This window comes from Eschrichtius robustus, chromosome 1, assembly GCF_028021215.1.
Source record: "Eschrichtius robustus isolate mEscRob2 chromosome 1, mEscRob2.pri, whole genome shotgun sequence".
Lineage (NCBI taxonomy): Eukaryota > Metazoa > Chordata > Mammalia > Artiodactyla > Eschrichtiidae > Eschrichtius > Eschrichtius robustus.
In genome coordinates, this window is record NC_090824.1 from 155,212,847 (window position 1) to 155,235,493 (window position 22,647).

Here is a 22,647-nt window from a genome sequence, read left to right on the forward strand (position 1 = left end):
TAGTCTGGCACACCATATTTCACAATATTTGGGAGTAACCTACCAAGTATAATCCTTACAGTAGAAATCACAAAGAAAATCCACAAGTACTGGGGCTATTAGTGAACCTGGTAGCAGTAGGCTGAATAATGCTTCAAATGTCAGATTAATAACATTTCTGGATTATTTCTGAAGGTAATGAAGCCAAACATTTTTAAGAATGGAAGTTTGAGTTTTTAAAAGGGATTTGAGCAAGTCATTGGTTCAGAGAAAAGACGGCAGGAAATAGGGAAGCCGATCCTTTTTCATGCAAAACATGCATAAACTGATAATTAAGAATTGGCTGGAATCCATTTTAATATTAAAGTCTTGGAAGTAAGATGGTATGGTTGAAATGTTAGCAATTAAATCACTTCATCACTGAATATAATATTAATTCAAATTAAAAGGAGTTACATCGGAACAACCATTTACTTTATTCCCCTGAAAATTATCCATAAGTAGGTCCTCTACAACATGCCCTGTATATAGACTGTATATGCCTTGAAAATATGTGTGTGTATTCAACTATTGTTAACCTTTCAAAGATATTATCTGACTTTTCATTTTCTTAAAAATATCACACCATCTTAAAGTACCATGGCTTAGTCAATAGTTACAAAAAAAATCACTGTTCAAACTAATTTGCTTTGTTTCTGACATTCTTAAGGCACAAAGGAATCATAAACAAAACTACTCTCACTATTAAATTGTAAGACTTCCTCCAAGAACGAGTCTTCCCTGGTTGAGATACTATAGATCATCTTCTCTTTCTGGAACAAGAAAACACAGGGCATGAGGTATGCTGGCCCTGAACAACTCAACCAAAGGACTATGCAGGTTAATTTACAACAAGAACTCCTAAATATTGATACATAATAAATATTGATATATATGCCACATCCTTCTCTCTCTAAGAAGGCTCTGCCTGGGTAGTGATGAGTGAACTAATCAATTTGTAGGACGAAAATCATTTTTACAACTAAGATTGATGGTTTAAAATATACTTAAATTTTAATAATATCATCCTAATTTGTGAAAAGAGAATAGAGATATAATATTCATTTGCATCCTTTCATTATAAAATGTTCCACCACGTTCCACCATCAATCAACAAAAACGTATCAGATATTTCTTATTTTCTTAAAGGAAAACGTCCATATCTGTTTTTCACCCATAACTGACACGAAAGGATGATCCCCACCCCCCCAAACACTGTAAAGCAATTGTGAACTCATTGATAATCTTAAAAGAACAGATGATTCAAGTCCTATTTCTGACAGCTGAGTTAAAAACAAACCAACCCATAATGCAGGCATCACAATGCAGTCTCTTTATGATAGCAATAGGCAGGTTTTTTGTTTTTTTTTTTTATTACATGCCCTTATGATTCTTTCTTCCTGATGTTACTAGTAAATGCTGAAATATTCTACCTAAGTGATTGTTGGGCTGGGAAAAAAAAAAAAAAGAAACTCTAATGCAAGTATTTATACCTTCTGCAATGAAAACAAGATATTATTGCCTTGCATGACCTTTCCTAAATATGAGATACAGCATTTTACACAATAGTTTCTTGGTTCACGTTTCAATTACTGACCTTTACTGTGTAGAAAATTAATGCAATTTTCATTGTAATCCATCCGTACAAATAAGGTCCACATAGAAGAATTCCACATATGGAATCTAATACAAATAGGAAATGTCAGCTGATTGCTGTTGGCTGAACTTAGCCGTTATCTGTTTGTTCTGGGGTCCCCAGCAAACTCTACTTGTAACAAGGAATTTCTTGTGTGGAGCCATCAGGTATAAGAAAGAAAAATCTCCTCTCCTCAAAGTTTAGTTTGTACAGTTAGTTTCCTAAAAGCCAAAAAACTAGTGACCTGAAAGTTCTACATTGTAACTGAAAGTCCACAAAAAGAAAGGACGGCAAAACTGTGGAGCCTAATTTGGTTTCTAAAAATGCAGGTCATTTACCATGGACTTTTAACAATGAGAAGAAGCAAGAGGCTATAGTGATGTCATTTTACAACCATCCCTGTTCCAGACAATAAAAAGATGACAGACCCCAGACCATGTCCTGGCCTGTGCATCAGAGACAGGCAGAATATGGGAATGCGTCCATCTCCCAAGGAAGCTGTGCCAAGGGGCCCCAGCATGCTTTCATCTTCCACAGTCGTCCATGATGGTATTTGGTGGGAAGGGGTGCTGGCAATTAAGGAGTGTCACTTTCAAGATGGATTGTTTGGGTAGAAAGGAGTTCCTCTCCTCTTCTGGTTTGGAAGGAGACGGCTGTGTGTTTATAATCTGTAAACAGTTCATCTCTCACTGGGTGTGTTACAGTTCCCAGAAGCCCGTCTGTCATGTCGAACACACAACAGAAGCCAGAAGGGCGCTGTGGGGAAGCCCTTGGAGTCAGCACACTGTGGAGGGCAGTGGCCCAGGGCCTGTGTGCTTGAGGGACCCATCCCAGGCATGGAGGCTGCTCTACATGGAGAAGAAATGATGAAGTGTAATAATATATAGGTGGACGTATGCTCCCGAAGTCTTAAAGTTGAAAACTGCTCTAGTTTACCCATCTCTTAGAGAAGTGAGAGTGAAGAGATGTGCAAAAAGACTGCAAAATTTGCCAAAATCCCCTCACAATAGAAGGCTTGTGTTCAGCAGAAGAGGCACAAACAGAAGTCAACATTTCATTTCAGACTTATTCCTCTAGAAGTTTCCACAGAAATATGAAATTGAGGAAGCAAAACAAACATGGCCAAGTGGGGTTATTAAAGGCCCTACAAACATACTACAATCAAAGTATCTCAAGAAAGGAATTGCCCTGGAGGAGACATGGAGAACCCCAGAGCCAACGTCCTCAGTGTGGGATGAGCTGACGCATCTGTTGCGTGGAGGGCCGTGCTTGGGTGAGCGCAAGAGCTCCCAGGCTCATGCATGTAGATGCTGTAGTTCCAACTCAGTTATCCTTGCCCAGAAAAGCTTGATGCACAGCCCAAATGGCTCTACCTCCACACCCCCAGGCCCCCAGACAGCCCTTGAAGCACCACAATGGAAGGTTAGATGGTGAAAAACACTGGTCTAGAGTTTCATGGCTCAATTTGTTGCCTGACAGTTCATCGACACCACTTTTTCATCCATTGCCTTCTTGTTAGATGTCTCCTGTATCAGATGGGACAAAGCCCCATGGTCACAATGATCTCTCTAGGGTGGATGACATCCTCCTTCCACGGGTGGCTCGTTTACACAGACTTGGTCCAAGAGAAAGACATCTTCCTCACTTCCAAACTTTGGTTAATGAAATTGATAATTATGCCTAATGTAGGTTTAAAATAATTTCATTAATACCTGTGTTTCCTTTGGTTAAACACCCCTTCGTCCACATTAGCTTAGCTATGACTATTTTTAATGTTCAAGGAGTTACATCACTCAGAAGCCACTCACATCAATTCATCCAGAAGAAAGTTGCAGGACTTCCCTGGTGGCGCAGTCGTTGAGAATCTGCCTGCCAATGCAGGGGACATGGGTTCGAGCCCTGGTCTGGGAAGATCCCACATGCCGCAGAGCAACTAAACCCGTGAGCCACAACTACTGAGCCTGCGCATCTGGAGCCTGTGCTCCGCAACAAGAGAGGCCGCGACAGTGAGAGGCCCGCGCACCGCGATGAAGAGTGGCCCCCACTTGCCGCAACTAGAGAAAGCCCTCGTACAGAAACGAAGACCCAACACAGCCAAAAATAATAAATAAATAAATAAATAAAAATTAAAAGAATCCGCCTGCCAGTGCAGGGGATACGGGTTCAATGCCTAGTCCAGGAACATCCCACATGCCATGCAGCAATGAAGCCTGTGCGCCATAACTACTGAGCCTGTGCTCTAGAGCCCGCGAGCCACAACTACTGAAACCCGCGAGTCTAGAGACCGTGCTCTGCAACAAAGAGTAGCCCCCGCTCGCTGCAACTAGAGAAAGCCTGCGCACAGCAACGAAGACCCGAAGCAGCCAAAAAATAAATTAATTAATAAAAAAAAAAAAAAAAAAGAAGAAGAAGAAAGTTGCATCATGGGACCTTCATTCTAAAAAGGGTCAATTCCCTTTTAAAAAAATTATACTTTATTACTTTGCTATTAATGATCATTTTAGCCCAACAAATAAGATTTACTTTGTAATCTGCCCAGCATCCTTCAAATGGGCAAAACCATCTGGCTCGCTCAATTAATTTTAAGGCTGTCTGTGTCATGGAGCTAGTGTTTTTAAATTCGTTTCTATTTTCTGGACATTTTATATTGGATACTTAGCTCTTAAGTTTCCCCCGTTTGCCCCTTTCCTCTCCTGTCAGCCTTCTACACACTATCACCCCAGCCCCGTAGACCCATAGGTTCTAGGGGACTGGGCAGCCGTGAAGCTAGTAGCAACTCATTTGGCATTTCACTTTTATTTTTTTTCATTTTATTCCAGAAGGTTTGTCTGAAAGCGTAATGACAACAAAAAGCAGCAGATTTGAGAGATTCTCCCAGGAGGAGAGAAAGGACAGATGTACACAGACGTAAAGCTGAAAACGTTGCCAGCAACAGCTGGGCAAGTGACAGGTTCTGAAGCGGGTGACCACCCTGCAGAGTGCAGACATGAGCCTAAAGGAACAGCGATTGCACTTGATTTACTTTTGACTTCCTGGGCTACCTTTCATCTACCTTTCATCCACCAAGGGGAAGGCTAATCTTTGCCTCCAATGACAGGCCTCCTAGAGGGATGCTTCTATAACATTTCAGTTATTCCTTATATTTCGCCCCTTTTCATCCTCATTTAAAAAACCTTAAAAAGGGATACCCTTTTTACATTACGAGAATATCACTATACTGGTCACCCTATAGTAGTAAAAAAATATATATATATAGTTTGACTCAACCGGCTAGAACGCTGAAAGCAGTCACGTTACCCCTTTGTGTCCTTTCTCGAGCGCACCCATCTTGTCATCTTCATCCTCCTCCTCATCGACGTCCGTGCTCTCCTGCAAGGAAAATCCATAATTTGTAATAAAACGTCAACCGAAATTACCGACTACGAATGAAATGCATACTCATGCTTAAAGTTTTCCCATATCATTGCAACACTAGTCTTTTTAAAATACACTGTAACTTCTTTAAAAAGGACATTTTTAAAGTTAAGGGATGCCTTGCCAAGGTTGTAAACAATATGCATAATCTACATAAAACTGTTAAGTATAAATAAAGCTATTAGGGGAGTGCCCTTTGAAGGCAGCCAGCTTTAAAAATGCATTGCGGAGTTGTACTATCTGTAAACAGTTTTGTTCTGAGTCTGACAAATGAAGCAGCTGCTGTGTTAAGGCTGAGAACACCATACTCCGTCTGTGCTGGGCTCATTGTTAGAATGACTGCACTTTTCCTCTGGGGCCATTACCGAAACATTAGACAGTAGAAAATGCATTAGTCTGAATGTAATCAATCTCAAGAATAAGCTACAGGTTTCTATATGGCATTCTTGTCTTCCTTGGGCTTCAGGGTTGGTGGGGGGCAGGTGAGGGAAGGAAACTCAAGGCTCAGATCTGGACTAAAGGGGGGACTGCCTTTAGTTCAGGGGCCCCAGCACCAGCTGTGCTGCACATAGGCTTGTTCAGATTCATTTAGAAATCTCGGCTAGTTAACAGGTACACTTGAATAATATCACTGCTACATTTAAAAGCTAACACGTGTTGGTACACAATCCAATGATTTGGTAGCTTGAAAAGAATTCTGGGTATCAGAAAACCAGGGACTATTTTCAATTTGAACGCTTACCTTTCTGCTTAACCTTGCAAAGGTCAGGCATGCTAATTAGATGCCATTGTTCCAATAGAAAAAAGAATGGTCAATATCATGCTTGTATAAGGGAGTAACTCTGAAGTATCCAGAAGGTACTCTGCTATCCTCCATAAACCACTGAGCAATTTCTTCAGGGCTGGTACTGTATTACCGCCCAGAATTCCTAGGAGATCCCTAGCAGTCTGTGGAATACTTACTGATGCTGGAGAACTAACCTATTCAATGATGGCAACAAGCATTTTTCATACAAGCACATGGATAAAAATGAATACAATGAAACATGTTATGGGAGGAAAAAACTCTGTAATTAGGAGTCAGAAGTCTTCATCTTGAGACAAAGTCTTCAGCTGGAGACATTGTTCCAGCACTGCTTTGCTGTGTGACTTTGAGCAAATCACTTTGCCACTCTGAACGTTAGCTTTATGAAGCATGAAATGAAAACAGTAGTTCTTGACTCCTTCATGGTTATGTTAACAAGATTAAATTAGGTAATAAATTAGAAAATGTTTAGTAAATTAAAAAGGTTTCATACATGCACATACACATTTATATGCATACACACACAAGTACACTTATGTACCCATATTTACATACACACACATATATACATATATATACCTGCCTACAAATACACATGTACACATACACATATATATATACACACGCTGTAAACGTATACATCATATATATACCTGGGAAAATAAAATCTGATTAAAACTGTAAAAATGTTAGTTGACAGCACTTTTACAACAGATGCTTCTCTGTAAAAATTTCCCTCATCTGTACCTCTGTGAAACTTAGTCCTTACATAAACCTGTATTTTAAACCTGTTTATTTGCTACTTGGTTCTAGCATCTTCAGGCCCCTCATTTATTGATATATGCACATGCTTACTGCACTACACAATCAAAAACCAAACAGAATAGAATTTGGAATTTGTCTGAGGTTTTACTCCCTGCCATAACACTCATTTCCCCCATCCCAAATGAAACCAGAAACATTCCTTAAATATCCATTATTTCAGAGATAATTTTTTAAAATAATCAGAACATTATAAGGAAAAATAGGTGAAGATGGTCAGCTTTTGAGTCTTAGAAAACCTCATGTGCAGGTGATTTTTCTAAAGGATGTTATCAAGTCTCAAGACCTTTGATTTTTGTTTCAAAAACTTGGTTCTTGAATCTGGAATGCCAAGATTATATCATAAAGCAAGTCTATAAATACAAGTTCCTTCTAACCCAGAGCAGAAAAAGATTCTATGGGCTGGGATAAGAGGGGTAGGGGAGGGAGAACTGGAGAAAAATTAAGAAGAGTAAATGCTGAGGGATGTCTTTGAGAAGAGGCCTTGCCTGTGCCTCCTTTAACACCACGGTGAGTTTGAGAATTGCAAGAAAAACTTGGGCACTCAAGAACAGAGGGGCCCATGCCCACGCACTCTCTGATTTCCCTGGGAGTTGGCAAGCCTCAGAATATCCCCTGAGGCTTCAGCCTAGAGGAGAATATTGCACAGGATAATCATAGGGAGAGGCCTGAGGCAGCCTCCCAGTTGCGTGTGCCCTGAAGGGGGCTCAAGGAGCCACCAAAGGCTTTTCTCTAGTGATTGAGAATCTCATTCCCAGGAACCTTATGGAGAACCAGATGGGCACGCAGACATGTGCTGCCCGCATGGAAATGCTGACCAAGAACCAGATGGCTCACTCGGGCTAAGAAGGCAGGCCAAGACTCAGGAACACAAGATGCTCTAGGAAGAAGACTCCAGATTACACATGATAAATACCTTCCCTGTAACATGAATACATGTGCAGTGTCGCTCCTCAAACCTCAAATGCAGTGGACTCGGGTCATGATTCGGTGGTGGTGGTTTACTGCTAACACATTTTTTCTTTAGTCCAATGTCAGAATTATTGGAATCTTTGCTCACCTGGCTGTCCTGGATGCTGCCAACCTTCCCCCTCGCAGGTCTGATGAAATTGTAGACAAAGAGGAGCGATAATGCCAGCGGGATCATGTACAGTTCAAAATTCCAGACAGTGACTAAAAATACCTGATTGGAAGACACAGACCAAATGACTGCTTGAAAAAACAGGATGGGAGCAATCTTCAATTCCTATTCATTGACTTAAGGAGATTAAACCCAGGACTCTCTATATAGTTCCAAATAGGTTAAAACACACACACACACACACACACACACACACAGATACACACATGATGACTAACAGTTTTAGAACTGGTAGCAGAATAAAGAAGACAGAGAAATGAATTGGCCTGTCACACTCTGGAATAGAGTTCCCATATTTGGAAACCTCATTACCCTATCAACCTGATTCAGAGTTTCTTGCTGCTGGATTCAATGTACCAGAATTTAGGAGAAGTAGTGTGGAAAATCCAAAAGTCATGAAGAGGCTGGCCACAGGCCAAATTTTGCCAACAGTGAGGTGTATCTGAACTAGAAAGAATGATTACTTTTCAAAGAGGCTGCCAATGTTGAAAAATTCAAATATTTTGGATAAAAACTTCAACTTCAGTTGATTTACAATGTTGTGTTAATTTCTGCCATACAGCAAAGTGACTCAGTTATATATATTTATATATATATGTATATATTCTTTTTCATATTCTTTTCCATTATGGTTTGTCACAGAATGCTGAATATAGTTCCCTGTGCTATACAGTAGGACCTTGTTGTTTATCCATAAAAATCTTAAAATCTTCCAGTTTTGAGGCAACATGGCCACAAGATGATGATCAGTGTGAATCTCTGACACTTGAGGAGACATAAGGTTTATATTAGAAATAACATAAACAGTATCAAAATGTTGAGATCATTCTGGAATTTTTTTGTTCAGTACTATGTTTTATAGATCTATTGATGGTGTTATATATAAATCAAGTATATTCATTTTACCTGATCTATGGTACCCCATTCCAATGAATATTCTGCAATTTTTCCATTATACTCTCTTATCAATGAAAACTTAGGTTGAAACAGTGGTTTGTTTTTTAATATAGTCAAACATATTAATCTTTGACTTTAGCATTTCTGCCATTTAATATTCAATGTTCTACTTAAGAAATCATATGCTACCCTGAGGTGATAAAGCAATTTCCTTGTATTTTCTTCCAAAAGGTAATTGTATGTGTGTGGGTGTATGTGTGTGTGTGCGTGTGTGTGTTCCTTATTTTGTCTCAAATGCTTTTTGCTTTATCGTTGGAAACAAGCATCCGATTTGAACTCCATCCTTACAGATAGCCAACTTTTATTTTTTATTTCATTTTTTTAAATTGAAGTGGAGTTGATTTACAACGTTGTATTAGTTTCAGGTGTACAGCAAAGTGATTCAGGTATACACACATATATATCTTTTTTTTCAGATTCTTTTCCCTTATTGGTTATTACAAGATATTGAATACAGTCAACTTTCAGAATTAGATTACTGAAGGGATCCATACGTTGCTCACTGATCTACATGCCCACCTCTGTCACACATCAGCTTCCCACATGACTGTGTTGGTTGTTTACGGACCCTCTCATCCCTTCCACTGAATTATATTATTGTTCTTCCACCAAGACCACGTTGTTAAACAGCAGTTTAGTAACCAGGTGATATCTGAGTGGGTAAGTCCCAATTACTTCACTTTCAAAATTATCTCGGATCGTTCTTTGCCCTTTATCCTTCCACATGTATTTAAAAATCAATTTGCAACATTCTATAAAATTATTGGTGAAATTTTTATTGAGATAGCCTTTAATGTATATGTCAATTCAGAGAGAAATGACATCCTGACATTGATCTTCTGAATTATAAGGACTTTATTTCTCCATATACTCAGGACTTCTTTTATGTATCTCAAAATATCTTTTTTACTTTCACCATAATGATTTTACATATGTTTTGTTATTTTTTGTAAGTAACAACACTTTTGATACTATTACAAATGGGGTCATTTTCAAATTTATATACTTTAGTTGGTTACTTCTAGGTACAGGAACATTGATTTATATGTTGTTCCCATTATTTCTGAGCCCTCTTATTGCTTGTTATGAGATTGCAAATATATCATTTTGGAGATGTGGTGTGGAAAATCATATAAACTGCAAATCATGACAGTTTTCTTTAGCCTCCCAGTCTATACATTATATTTTGTTTTAGTGCTAAACCTCTATACATTTTTTAATAAGTACAGAATTTTTGAAATACTTTTTGATTCAATGCAAATTATTACACTGTTGATGTCTTCCAGTCTATTAATTTGGTGTGCTTTATCAACTTTCTTTTATTTATTATTTCATAATATATATATTTTCCTATAATTTCCTAGCTTTTTAAATCTTTCTTTTTCTTTTACTTTTTTGTCTTGTTTTGTTTTATTATGAACAACATAGAGAAAAGTAGAGAAAACAGTACAGCAACTTCTCTACTATGTAAAACTAGTGATTTTCCTCATTGTTACCTATTTCCCTTTCCCTGTTCTTAAAGTTCTTTTAGGAATAGAGGTTTTAACTGTGTTCTAAAGGATTACTATTTCTTTATGTATATCTACTGGATAAGTGGGGTTTTACTGTTCCTTTAAATTTCTAAATATAATTTCAAGTAAAAAGAGGCTGACCTAAAACTATTGAGAAAAAATAGGAAACAACATATTTTTGATTTATTTTCATCATCAACTATTTATAAAATGTCTTCAACAAAATTACTTGTACATCAACCAATACTAGAGGGACAGCTGTGTTATACAAACACCTCATTTGCCATAATATTTGCCTCCACCAGGTATAGGTAAGTAAGCCCAGAGTGTTTTACAAAAAAAAAAAAAAAGACCCACATTTAAATATCACATTCAAAGGGCTTGAAACTCTTTTAGACTGAGAGACTAGTACCTTCAGAAACATTTAAAAACTCAATGCCTAATTCCTACTTCTGTAATAAAGGATTAATTTCCTAGCAACAGGTTCTAGCAAAAACAAATAGAAACCCTTGGCAGGGAGAGGAGACCAATTATCTGAGAGTCTGAAACAAAGTTACTTAATTTTGCAGGGGAGTTGAAACCTCGGGAAAAGAAATCAGATGTGCATGGAGTCACTTTAACGTTTTTTGCACCTTTGACTCAAAAGCAGCTGCAGACGCAGAGATGGTACCAGTTGGTACTCAACAGAAAAATTTGCCATCTTTCTGAATGAAGGATACAGGCAAAGGAGTCAGTGACAATTAGGGCCACCAGAGAGTGTACAAACACACTGGAAGGAGAGAGTAAGCAAAAGAAAATCCCAAATTCTGTATGTGAACTCTGCTATGGTCTGTACCACACACACGGGGCAGACTCAAAGCAGTGTCTGAATTGGGATCAAAGCTGCCACCCACAGCAGGTGTGACCAAATGTGCAATTTGAGTCTAACAGGATTAATCCCTAGGGCAATCACTAAAGAACAAGCAGAGAAGAACAGATAAAAAGTTAACAGATGAATTAAAATGGAATTCTAAAAGGTAAGAAAAGGGAAATAGGAATAAGAAACATAGTAGACAAATACAAAAATAATAAAATGGTAACCTAAATTCAACATATCAATAATTACATTGAAAGTTAATAGAATAAACATTGCAAGTATAAAAGGTAGAGATGAGAATAAAATGAATAACTCTGTGGCAAAAACTGTGACCACTTAAACAAAAGGAAAAATTTATTGAAAAATGCAACTTAACAAAATTGAACAAATGTCCCCACCAAGATAAATTCAGGTTCAAATGCTTTTACTGTTGAATTCTATCAAACATTCAAAGAAGAAAGAATATTATGTTGGAGGGAACACTTCACAACCAATTTTATGAAGCCAGTGTTACCCTGATACCAAAACCTGACAAAGCCATTACAACAAAATAAATTACAGGCAAATATTCAACAGAGCAAAGATGCAAAAATCCTTAAGAAAATAATAGCGAACCAAATCAAGAAATATATGAAAAATATATACTACAGTGTGACCAACTAGAAGATGTTCCAAGAATGTAAGATTAGTTTCACATTAAAAAACAATGTGATTCACCACATTGACAGAAAGGAGAAAAAAACACTTGATTATTTCAATAGATGTGGAAAAAAATATTGACAAAAAATTCAACACTATTAACAAACAATGAATGGAAGGAATTTCCTCAATCTGATAAAGGACACTTACAAAAATCTTACAGTTATCGTATTTGATCATATTTGGCTATAGTTTGTTGTATGTAAATTATGCTTTGAGAAGTTGCTTTTAAAAAAATCAACACTTGCTAAGAAGGAAACTACTTAGGCATGGAACCACATGAATAAATCTCAAAAACACACTGAGAGAAAGAAGCCTTGTACAAAAAAGAGCACATACTGTATAATTCCATTTAGATGAAGTTCTAGAACAGACAAAATGATTCTATGATGGAGAAAACTGCATGATTTCCTTCTAAAATTAGAAACAAGGTAGGGATGTCTGCTCTCACTACTCCTATTCAGTATTGGACTGAATGTCTTAGTCATTGCAATAAAGGAAAATAAATGAAATAAAAGGCATAAGTATCAGAAAGGAGGAAAGCAAAACTGTCTCTTTTTATTGATGACCTGATATTTTACACAGAAAATCCTAAGGAATCTACAAAGCAAATCGTAGAAATAACAAATCCAGCAGTGACAGGGTATAAAGTTACTTTTTAAAAATCAATTCTATTTTTAAAACTAGCAGCAAAAATCTGGAAAATAAAATTTAAGATTTTCCATTTATAGTAGAACCAAAGCCCATAAAATACATGGGAATAAAATTCACAAAATGTGAGCAAGATCTCTTCACTGCAAATTATAAAATATTACTGAGGAATGTTACAGAATACATAAAGAAGTGGACAGAAATGCCACTAGTTCATGGATTATAAGACTCAATATTGTTAAGCTGGCAGTTCTTCACAAATTGATCCACAGATGCAAGCAATCCCAATTTTGTAGAAATTGACAAGCTGATTCTGAATATTATATTGAAATGTAAATAACACAGAATAGTCAAAGTAATTTTAAAAAATAAAGGTTATACTACTTAATATAGTTTACTATAAAGCTATAGTAATGGAACAGAAAATAGAATCCACATATGTGTAATTAACTGATCTCTAAGAAAGTTGCCAAGGTAATTCAATGGGAGAAATGAGAGTCTTTTCAACAAATGGCGCTGGAACACTGGATATATGTGTGGGGGAAAAAAAATCACTAACCCTTACCACTTACCATATATAGAAATTAAATAAATCATAATATCTAAAAGTAAATGCTAAAATTTCAAAACTTCTAGAATAAACATATGAGAAAACCTTTGGCATACGGGAGGGTAGGCCAAAGACTTCTTAGGACAAAAAAGCACAACAAAATAATGTAAATAAAAGAAAAAGGAAACTTCATTGAAATTATTCTTCCTTTGCTCTTTGGAAGACACAATTAAGAAATGAAAAAAAAAGTCACAAAATGGGAGAAAATATTTTCTATGCATATACTGAAAGAGAACATGTATCTGGAATATATAAAGAATTCTTACAACTTAGTAAGAAGACAACTCAATAAAGATTGGTGAAATATTTGATTGGACTCTTCACACACACACAAATCTATATGAATATCTAAAAGCACATGGAAAGACATCCAACTTGATTATCCATCAGGAAAATGCAAATAACTCCTATGAAATAGTACATATCAGAAAAAAAAAAAAAACTGACAAGATATAAAGTGTTGACAATGTGGAACAACTGGAGGTCTTATACACTCCTGGTAGGAATACAAAATGATAACTGATTTGGGAAACCACATGGCAGTTTTTCAAAAAGTTGTGCATACACCTCTGTAATTCAAGCCCTCCTACTCCTAGATATTTAACATATGACCCAGAGACTTGCGCACAAATGTTCAGAACATAGCAGCTTCATTCCAAATAACAACAACAACAAAACTGGCAACAGCCCAAATGTCCACCAACAAGTGAATACAATATATCCATTCAAGGGAACAACTACTCAGAATTAAAACAGAACCACCTATAAAATGTCGGAAGCAGTGAAGCCTGATTTCTCTGACACCAAGGAAGCTTCTCACCCCACCACGCAGGTTTCCCTGTGTTCCATGATGCAGATGCAATGGTGACCCCATCTGAACCTTCCCCAAAAATGTAACTTTAAGAAATTACCTGAAATCTTCAGCTTACAAATATTTCTTCACTTTCTACCCCAAAATGTGTTTGCCATAATTTTTATGAAATTAGATATGAAGAATATAAGCATGCCAAATCTCAGATGAGGGAAAATGATTCATAAAGACACTTGCGTTTTCCTGGGGGAAAACCTAAAAACAGAAATACTATCTTAGGGAGTCAGTGGTTCCAAGGTAGCTGTGATTGAGGAACTTAGTCAGCATTGCCATGGACGAACATATCTCTTGAACAAATCCTCTAGGTATTGTTTCTTTAGGTAGGGCTGAGAAATATATTATCTTATGTCACAAACAGTTTTAAAGAACAAATCAGGCTACATTTTTCTCAGGTTTCATTATGAAGTGGTCGATAAAATTGACCAACCAACCAATTATTAAATATCTTCTATACATCCAAGAGGATGCCTCACTATAAGGTAGTTAACTTGGAATACCAAATACAATAGCATGGCTATTTTCCAAAATACTTTAGGATTTACTCATTTAAGATTATCTTAAAATTTTGTCCTTCTGTCCCTTGAGAGTAGATTTAAGACTAGGAAATAGCTCAATTAAATGAAATCAAGTCTCTGAATAAATCAAAAACATTGCATTTGTTAAAACAAATGAAACAAACATACAAAATGTGATTATATAAATTAGCATTTGCCATTTGTGACCTACACATTGTTCATAATGTTTAAAAGAAAGTGAACAATGGAATCAAGATCCTCATTTAAATATATATATATATATTTATATACACACATATATATATATATTATGGTAGGGGTGCTCATACAAAATCATGGATTCTTTTATGTTTGTTCTCATAAATAGCTAAGGATGCCACAGAAATTTTGGAGCCGCTCAATATGATCATTATTCAGAGTATAACTTTGACCCAACATTGGTCAGATTCACTAGGTGATCTCAAATTGTTACTCTACTTTGTAGTAGAATGACATAACTTAAGATAGCATGTAAACATTAAGCATGTAATAACAAAATTAAATGTTCACTTGTGGTAAAAAAATCTTTGAGAAACTTCTATATCAAGTTTCAGCTAATGGAAAATCTACTCTCTGTTTTAAGTTACCCATTCCTATATCCCCAAGTAAACACTGAATTTTAAGGAATAGAATAAAGAAGTCAAGATCACCTCATAAAGTCAATTAAGGCTTAAGATAAAATTATTATAAAAGTGGAACTGATTATTTTAGAATAAAAACAGACGAAAATTAACCAAACATCCATCTTCCTTACTAGACTACTGGGTTAAAATTGTATGGAGAAACAGCATCTCAAGAAGCACAAAGGAAGGGCTAGTTGATTTAGTTTGGTTAAGGCACTGCTGCTTTAAAGCCCAATGACTTTGAATGAATATTCAAGGGGTTGGAAGATGTTTCGTTTGAAAAATACTGAAGAGGGGCCTAACTTTCTGTGAAAACCACTGGTGTGGCCCCTATGACAAAGAAAATGAGAAAGAGAAGCACACACGCACCTTTCAGAATACTGTGAAAATCAGCTCTTTTGTTACACTAAAGATTAAATCTAGACATTTGAAAACAGTGTCTCTTGAAATAACCAGTCTTTATGAACAACCATCCTGTATGTGTCCGGCCCAGATTGGGGGGAGATTCACACACACATGATTATTTTAGAATAAAGGTATTGAGTACTGTGAAACAAACTGTGCTAGTTCTGATCCAAAAAACTCAAGGGTTAAACAAAGAGAAAACAAGGCAACAATTTGTTTTTAATTTGACTACATACAAGTTCATTTCTATGACAACAAATCGGTAAGCAGCCCCTTCTCAATAAGGTATACCTGGATTTATTGTCATTAAAAGAGAAAACCAAAATGCCTTATGTACCAACATAATAAAGCAAAACAACAGAAAACCAAAAAAAACACCTACAGGTCATGTCATGCCCTTTCATCTGAATAATATTTTCTATTGCTTCCTGGCCTACCTTATGACATTTAGACCTCATAGTTTAACATCTAAGACCTTCCTTGAACTGACTGATACTTGACTATTTCATAAGCCAACACTCACCACACATCCTAGATTCCTAGTCATGTTGCACTATTTGCAGACCCCAAGAGATGAAATGGTGTCCAGGATTTTGCTTCTGAACACAACCTTCTCTCATTTAGGAAGCTACTGCTTGAACATTTCCTCACTCTGAAGTGTGACTCCCTCACCCCGACCCTGAGCACTAACGCACTAACCCCATCTTTTTGTCACTGTTTTACTTCATGCATAAATTGATTGTCCAGCATTTATTGAACACCTACCATGAACCACACTGATCTAGACACAACAGTGAACAAAACCAAGCAACCAACCAACAAACAAAACAGCCTTCATAGAGCTTGCATTATATTTGGGAATTAGGAATGAGATTGATAAGTAAGTAAACTATATATTCTACATCATCAGATGGTAAGAACGGCTATGAGGAGGGTGACGAAAAACAAAACAGGAATGTAATAAAGGAAATACCAGGCGATGGGGCTGGGACTGCAATTATAAGTAGAGTGGTTAGAGACAGCCTTGCTGAGAAGGGCAATATGTGGGCAAAGTCCTTGGAGAAGTGTGCAAATCTAGGTGAATAGTGTTTCTGGTCAGAAGAACAGCAAATCCAAAGGTCCGGAAATGGGAGTATGCCTAGTACGTTCAAGGAACAGTAAGAACCCCCTTGGCTGATACAGAGTGAGCAAGAGGCTTAGAAAGGGAAGAAGTGAGAAACAGGAGCCAGTCCTAAAGGGCCTGAACCATGGCTGTAAGTTCTTTGGCGTTTATTATAAGGGAGTTGTTGAGTTGTCAGAGGGTTATGAGCAGAAGATGGACATGATTTGACTCCTACTGAAGAAAGATCACTCTGGTATATCACAAGAACATACCATAAAGAGGCAGGGTAAAAGCACAGGTTTCATTTAGAAAGCTATTGCAATGATCCAGGTTAAAGTTAATTGTACTTTAGAACCATGGTGATGGCAGTGCAATTAGTGAAAAGTGGCCATGTAACTCTATTTAGAAAGTAGACCAAGAGGATTTGCAGACAATTTGAATGAGAAGATAAAAATGGAATCATCAAGGATGATACCAAGTTGTGGGGCTTGAAAAACTGGAAGACCGGATTGGTTCGTTAATGGAGACAAAAGTCTGCAGAAAGAACAGGTTTGGTGAAGGAGAGTCTGAGGCACATATTAGACATCCCTGCAGAGACACAGAGTAGGCAATGGATAGCAGGTTTGGAGTTCAGAAAAGAGGCTAGGGCTAGAGGCACAAATTTGCATATTATCAGCATCCAGATGGTATTTAAAGGTATCAGACTGGATAATTTTAACAAGGAAGTAACAGTAGAGAGAAATGGCCTACAAGTGTAGTGATCCCTAGAAAAGTGCAAATTTATGGGTTGGAGAAAATGAAAAGGAACCAGAAAAGGAGACTGAGGAGCAGTCAGAGCAAAAGAGATACACTGGGAGATTGTGCTGTCCTAGAAAACAAGATAAACAAAGAGGAGGGCAACAATACATTTCTAAATAAGACAGTCACTGAAAATTGGTCATTGGTGATTTGAAATGAGCAGCTGACTGCAGTGATAAGACAAAAATCAGATAACAGTGAGTTTAAGAGAGAACAGCAAAACTATAGACAGTGAGTAGAGATAACTCTATGAAACAGTTTGATATAAAGAAGAGCAGAGAAATAGGGTGGAAGCTGGAAGGGGATGTAGCAACAATACAGGAGAGAGAGGGAGAAAAAAATGATGATGTAGGAGACAGAAGAAAGAAGAGTTGGAACAATATTTTTGAAACAGTGGGTAGGAGCAGGAGTCAGTGCACAGATGGAGGGTTGGTCTTCAGAAGCAACAATTCAGTGATTCATAGTTAGAGGAGGGAAAGCAGAGGATACAGGCATAGATGTTGGTAGGGGGATAGGTAGGTATGGTGAGGGCAAGATAGCAGTAGATGGGTACTTGTGTCAACCATGGTCATGATCTGAGTGAGGACAGGGAGAAGGTATTAGAGTTTGAGGACAGAAGAGAAGTTATAAAATAGTCTAGAAGAGAGGAAAAGAGAATGGCTCATAGAAATGTAATATAACTGTCAGGAGGCACTGTATGTGTTTCTCTAGCCATGCTTACCTGAGGCTGCTAATCAAGTATAATGAAGGTAGAGAAGGAAAGGAAATTATTTTTAAAATGGACCATGGAATCTGAGCTGGATTACTGGTGAGGAACAATATAAAGTGGAGAGGATAAAATTTAAATGCAATGGCTATGTTAATTAACAGATTATAAACAGCTGAAGAGAAAATTAGTGAACTGAGAAATAATTCCAAAGAAGTTCTTCAGAATGGAGATGAGAGAAACAAAGATACAGATATGTAAGAGGTTAAAAGACATGGAAGATAGAAACAAGAAGGTCTGACATACGTCTGATGGGTGTTGAGGGGGCAAAGGGTTAATGAGAGAACGGGGAAGCAATATATGAAGGTACAATGCCTGAGGATTTTCCAGAACTGTTGAAATATACCATATAGGAAGATCAAAAAACCCCTATCAGGATAAATAAAGAAGAATTTAGGCCTAAAAATGTCATGGTAGAACTGAAGAATACTTGGGAAAAATGTAGAAACATTCACAAGCACCTAGAGAGAAAAGACAATTCAACTGTGAAGAAAAAGCAATTTGAGTGACTTTATATCTCAATGCAACAAGGGAAACAAGGAGAGAGTAGAATAACTTAAATACATATGCTTTCAGTCTTTCAGTTTAAAAACTTGTACCTAGCAAATTGTCTTACAAGTAAAACTGAGACTTTTCCAGAAAAGCATGAGCCAGTAGTGCTTATCACCCAAAGACCCTCATGAAAGTACATATAATAGATTTATTTCAAAGAGAAGGAAAATTGTCCCTGGTATAAAAAGGCTGAACATGAGAATGTATGTGTTCAAAAGCAATGGTAAATGTGTATACCAGTCTAAATAAACATGGACGTATTAAAAAAAAAGGTTTAATTTGTGTGTAATGAGACAATCTAGTAGTAAAACAGGGGACAGCAAAAGCCCATAAACTGGGAGAGGTATGGGTTGATTTGAAAAATTCTAAGACGCCCTTGTTGTTAAGCTTGTATGTTAAGTAGACATGTAAATTTCAGCTTTTCAGTATGAAGCTGAAGCTTTCTCTCATTCTTTCTGCATAAAACAAAATAATCCACAAAAAACAAACAGAAACCCCCCAAACAGCTGTGAAAATTGAATAATCTATACAAACTCTGTATGAAGACATTTGAGGGGAATCAAGGCATCCAGGACCTGAGGGGACAAGATCAAGGATAACAGACAAACGCAGTGAGGTACATCTTAGTTTGCTTTTGCTTTAACTCCTTCAGAGTTTTTTGTTATATTTTGTTTTATTTTTGCCAATTCACTGTGTAAGACAAGTGACTGAGCACACAGGAGCAGTTTAGAGCTCGCTTCAATCTTAATAATCTAGGGAGGTAAAAATTGGAGTGCAGGGGAACTATGGCAGCCAGGACTTGAAGGACGAAAGGAATAGCAGAGATGCAAGCCTGACATTCTGCATGCATGTCTCCTTGAGAAATTTACTGTTTCCTAAAGCATGTGAGGTTAGAATGAAAAGTTGAGGCCAAGCAGAAAGTGGGAACTAAAAGTTTTTGGCAATCTCACTGAGTTGGGAAATAAAAACTGGAGGTTAAGGACTCTTAAAAAATAAGGGCTCTAGTAAACACTACAGAATTTTATTAAGACTCCTGAAGCACTAAGCATAGGGGTAAAACCAGAAATAGATCAATCTTCAAAATGCTTGAAATCCTTCCTACTTTGGATCATTTCAATCCCTGACTGGATCATTCTGACTTGCTAGACCCTCACTGCCTCCTCTACATCCTCTCTTGTGGAAAATAATATATTCCATATCCTCTAAAATGTTTTAATAAATCTTATCCAGTATGTGATAAAAAATAACCAGGTATGGTCAGGATTAAAAAACAATGACCAAAAAATCAAGAGAAAAACAGACAATGAGAACAAAAAGCTTATTTAGATGTAAGAGTTACCAGTTATAAATTTTAAAATAGCCATGATTAATATATACATATTTTTGCCATAATATATAATATACATATGTGTATATTAGTATATACACATATACCATCTTAATATATACATAAAAATGGATTAAAAAACATGGAGAGGGGCTTCCTTGGTGGTGCAGTGGTTGAGAATCTGCCTGCCAATGCAGGGGACATGGCGTCGAGCCCTGGTCTGGGAAGACCCCACATGCCGCGGAGCAACTGGGACCGTGAGCCACCACTACTGAGCCTGCGCGTCTGGAGCCTGTGCTCCGCAACAAGAGAGGCCGCGATAGTGAGAGGCCCACGCACCGCGATGAAGAGTGGCCCCTGCTCGCTGCAACTAGAGAAAGCCCCCGCATAGAAACGAAGACCCAACACAGCCAAAAATAAATAAATAAATAAATAAATAAATAAATAAATAAATAAATAAATAAATAATTTAAAAAATGGAGAATATCAGCAGAGAACTGGGGTCTATGAAATAGAATCCAATGGAAATAGAAATTTTTTTTAAAAAAAGATAAGTGAAATGAAGAGCTCACTAAATGAATTTAATAGCAGAGCAGAAAAGAGAGCATTTGTGATTTGGAGTATTAGTAGAAAATATCTATACTTAAAGCAGATATAAACATGATGACAAAACACACCAAAAAAAAAAAAAGCAGCTACATGGCACATTTAGAAAGGTTTAATTTAGATGTAAAAACTTGGAGTCCAGAAAAAGAGAGTAAGAGAGAAATGGGGAAAAGCTATAAATGATATTGAATGAGAATTTCCAAAAACCTAATATAAAAGCTGTGAAGTTACAGATTTAAAGAACCTCAAATAGGATGAAGGGGAAAAAAATCACAGGCAGGCATCTCATAGTAAAACTGCATATAATTCATGACCAAAAGAAAGCGGGAAAGTAGATATAATGAAGTTTAAAGAAAAATCACATTTCCTCCACAATGAACAACAATCAAAATGACAACTGACTTTTCAACGGAAAAGATAACAGCCAGAAGACAATTGAAAAGAATCTGTATAATATAGGATTTATCTGCTCCTTGAATGTTTGGTAAAAACGTGTCTCTAAAGTTGCCTGGGCCTATGTTTTGTTTTCTGGTAAGACATTAAACCACTGATTCAATTATTTAGTGGGTGTAGGACCATTCAAGTTCTCATTCTTTTTCAGTCATTTGGATACACTGTGGTACAGGTTTCATCTCTTTCATACATCTTTCAACGTTTTAAGCATAAAACTTCATAATATCCTCATATGTTTAATCTCTGCCCATCTGAATTATCTCCCCATTCAATGCCTGCTGTTATTTATTTGTGTCTTTACTCTTTGTACATTGAAAACTCTCAGGAAAGAATAACCCATTTTGTTAGTTTTTCAAAGAGACAGCTTTTAACTATTATTCCTTTTTATTTTACACACATATTCTACTTCACCAATTTTTCTCTTATTTTTACTTCTAGTTAATTTGGCTTCATTCTGCTGTTCTTTATCAATGGCATGATCCTGACAGTTAACTCAATAATTCTGATTCTGACTCATTTTCCATATTGGCTTTGTCTTGTTCTATTTTTTGTGAAACACAACATGTCAATTCTAACTATTACGTGGAAGAGCAAAATGCCAAGAAGAGCCTAGGCATTCTTGAAGATGAAAAACAAATTGGGAAGGACAATGCTAAATTCAAGTGATGCTTGTGTAACATTGGTACTGGTGTAGACAAGAGACCAATGAATGGACAAGCCCACCTATATAAGGAAACCTGATTTACAATATGACCTGGTGGAAATTGTAGATCTGTGAGGAAAAGTAGAATATTCAAGAAATGGTACTGGATCAGTTGGTAAACAAAATACAAAAATGAAATCAATTCACAAGCAGATTTTTAAATTTAATATAAAAAGTAAAACCATAAAAAATTTAAAGAGCGTCTTTATGACTTTGAGACTGGGAACGATCCCTCAACAGTGACACAAAATGCACAAACCACAGTGAAAATAATTAATACATTTGACATTAAGTGTAAGAAGTTTGTTCATCAAAAAATATAATGGAAAAAAATAAGCCACAAACTTGGAGAGGATATTTCTATTACAAAGAAGTTCTATCTAGATTACATAAAACACATCTACAAATCAATAAAAAGGTAGAGGGGGGAAGAAAATTAGGCAAAAGAAGAAAAAAGGGGTGGAAAGGTCCCCAAACCTATATATATTATTAGTAATGAGGAAAATGGAAATTAAAACCACAACAAAGTACGACAACTCATGAGATTGACACAACTTAGAAGTCATACAATGAGAAGAGTTTTCTAAGATGTAGAACGCTGATAACTTTTATTTGATGCTGACGGTTCAGTAACTTGGGAAACGGTTGCATTAACTATTAAGCAGAATGTGTATATCAGATAATGTGCATTTTTACTCCTAGGTATAAACTTGGGAGCAGTGGGTTTCAGATTTTACCATGCATGGGAAATGCCAGAGGACTGGTGT

At 36.7% G+C, this 22,647-nt stretch overlaps 1 protein-coding gene across 7 annotated transcripts in view; it reads right to left on the minus strand.

Annotated features, from left to right (window-relative positions):
• MCTP2 (multiple C2 and transmembrane domain containing 2) overlaps positions 1 to 22,647 on the minus strand; it is a 189,025-nt gene that overhangs the window by 29,535 nt on the left and 136,843 nt on the right. For 3 of the 7 annotated variants that reach the window (XM_068537506.1, XM_068537527.1, XM_068537529.1), the window contains 2 exons: positions 7,756 to 7,878; positions 4,952 to 5,023 (listed from right to left, as the gene is read on the minus strand). The exons of 1 other annotated variant lie outside the window; for it this stretch is intronic. In XM_068537506.1, the coding sequence (XP_068393607.1) occupies positions 4,952 to 5,023; positions 7,756 to 7,878 (195 nt within the window). The remainder of the gene's footprint in view (positions 1 to 4,951; positions 5,024 to 7,755; positions 7,879 to 22,647) is intronic. 3 more of the 7 variants (XM_068537510.1, XM_068537521.1, XM_068537515.1) reach the window with 3 other exon arrangements.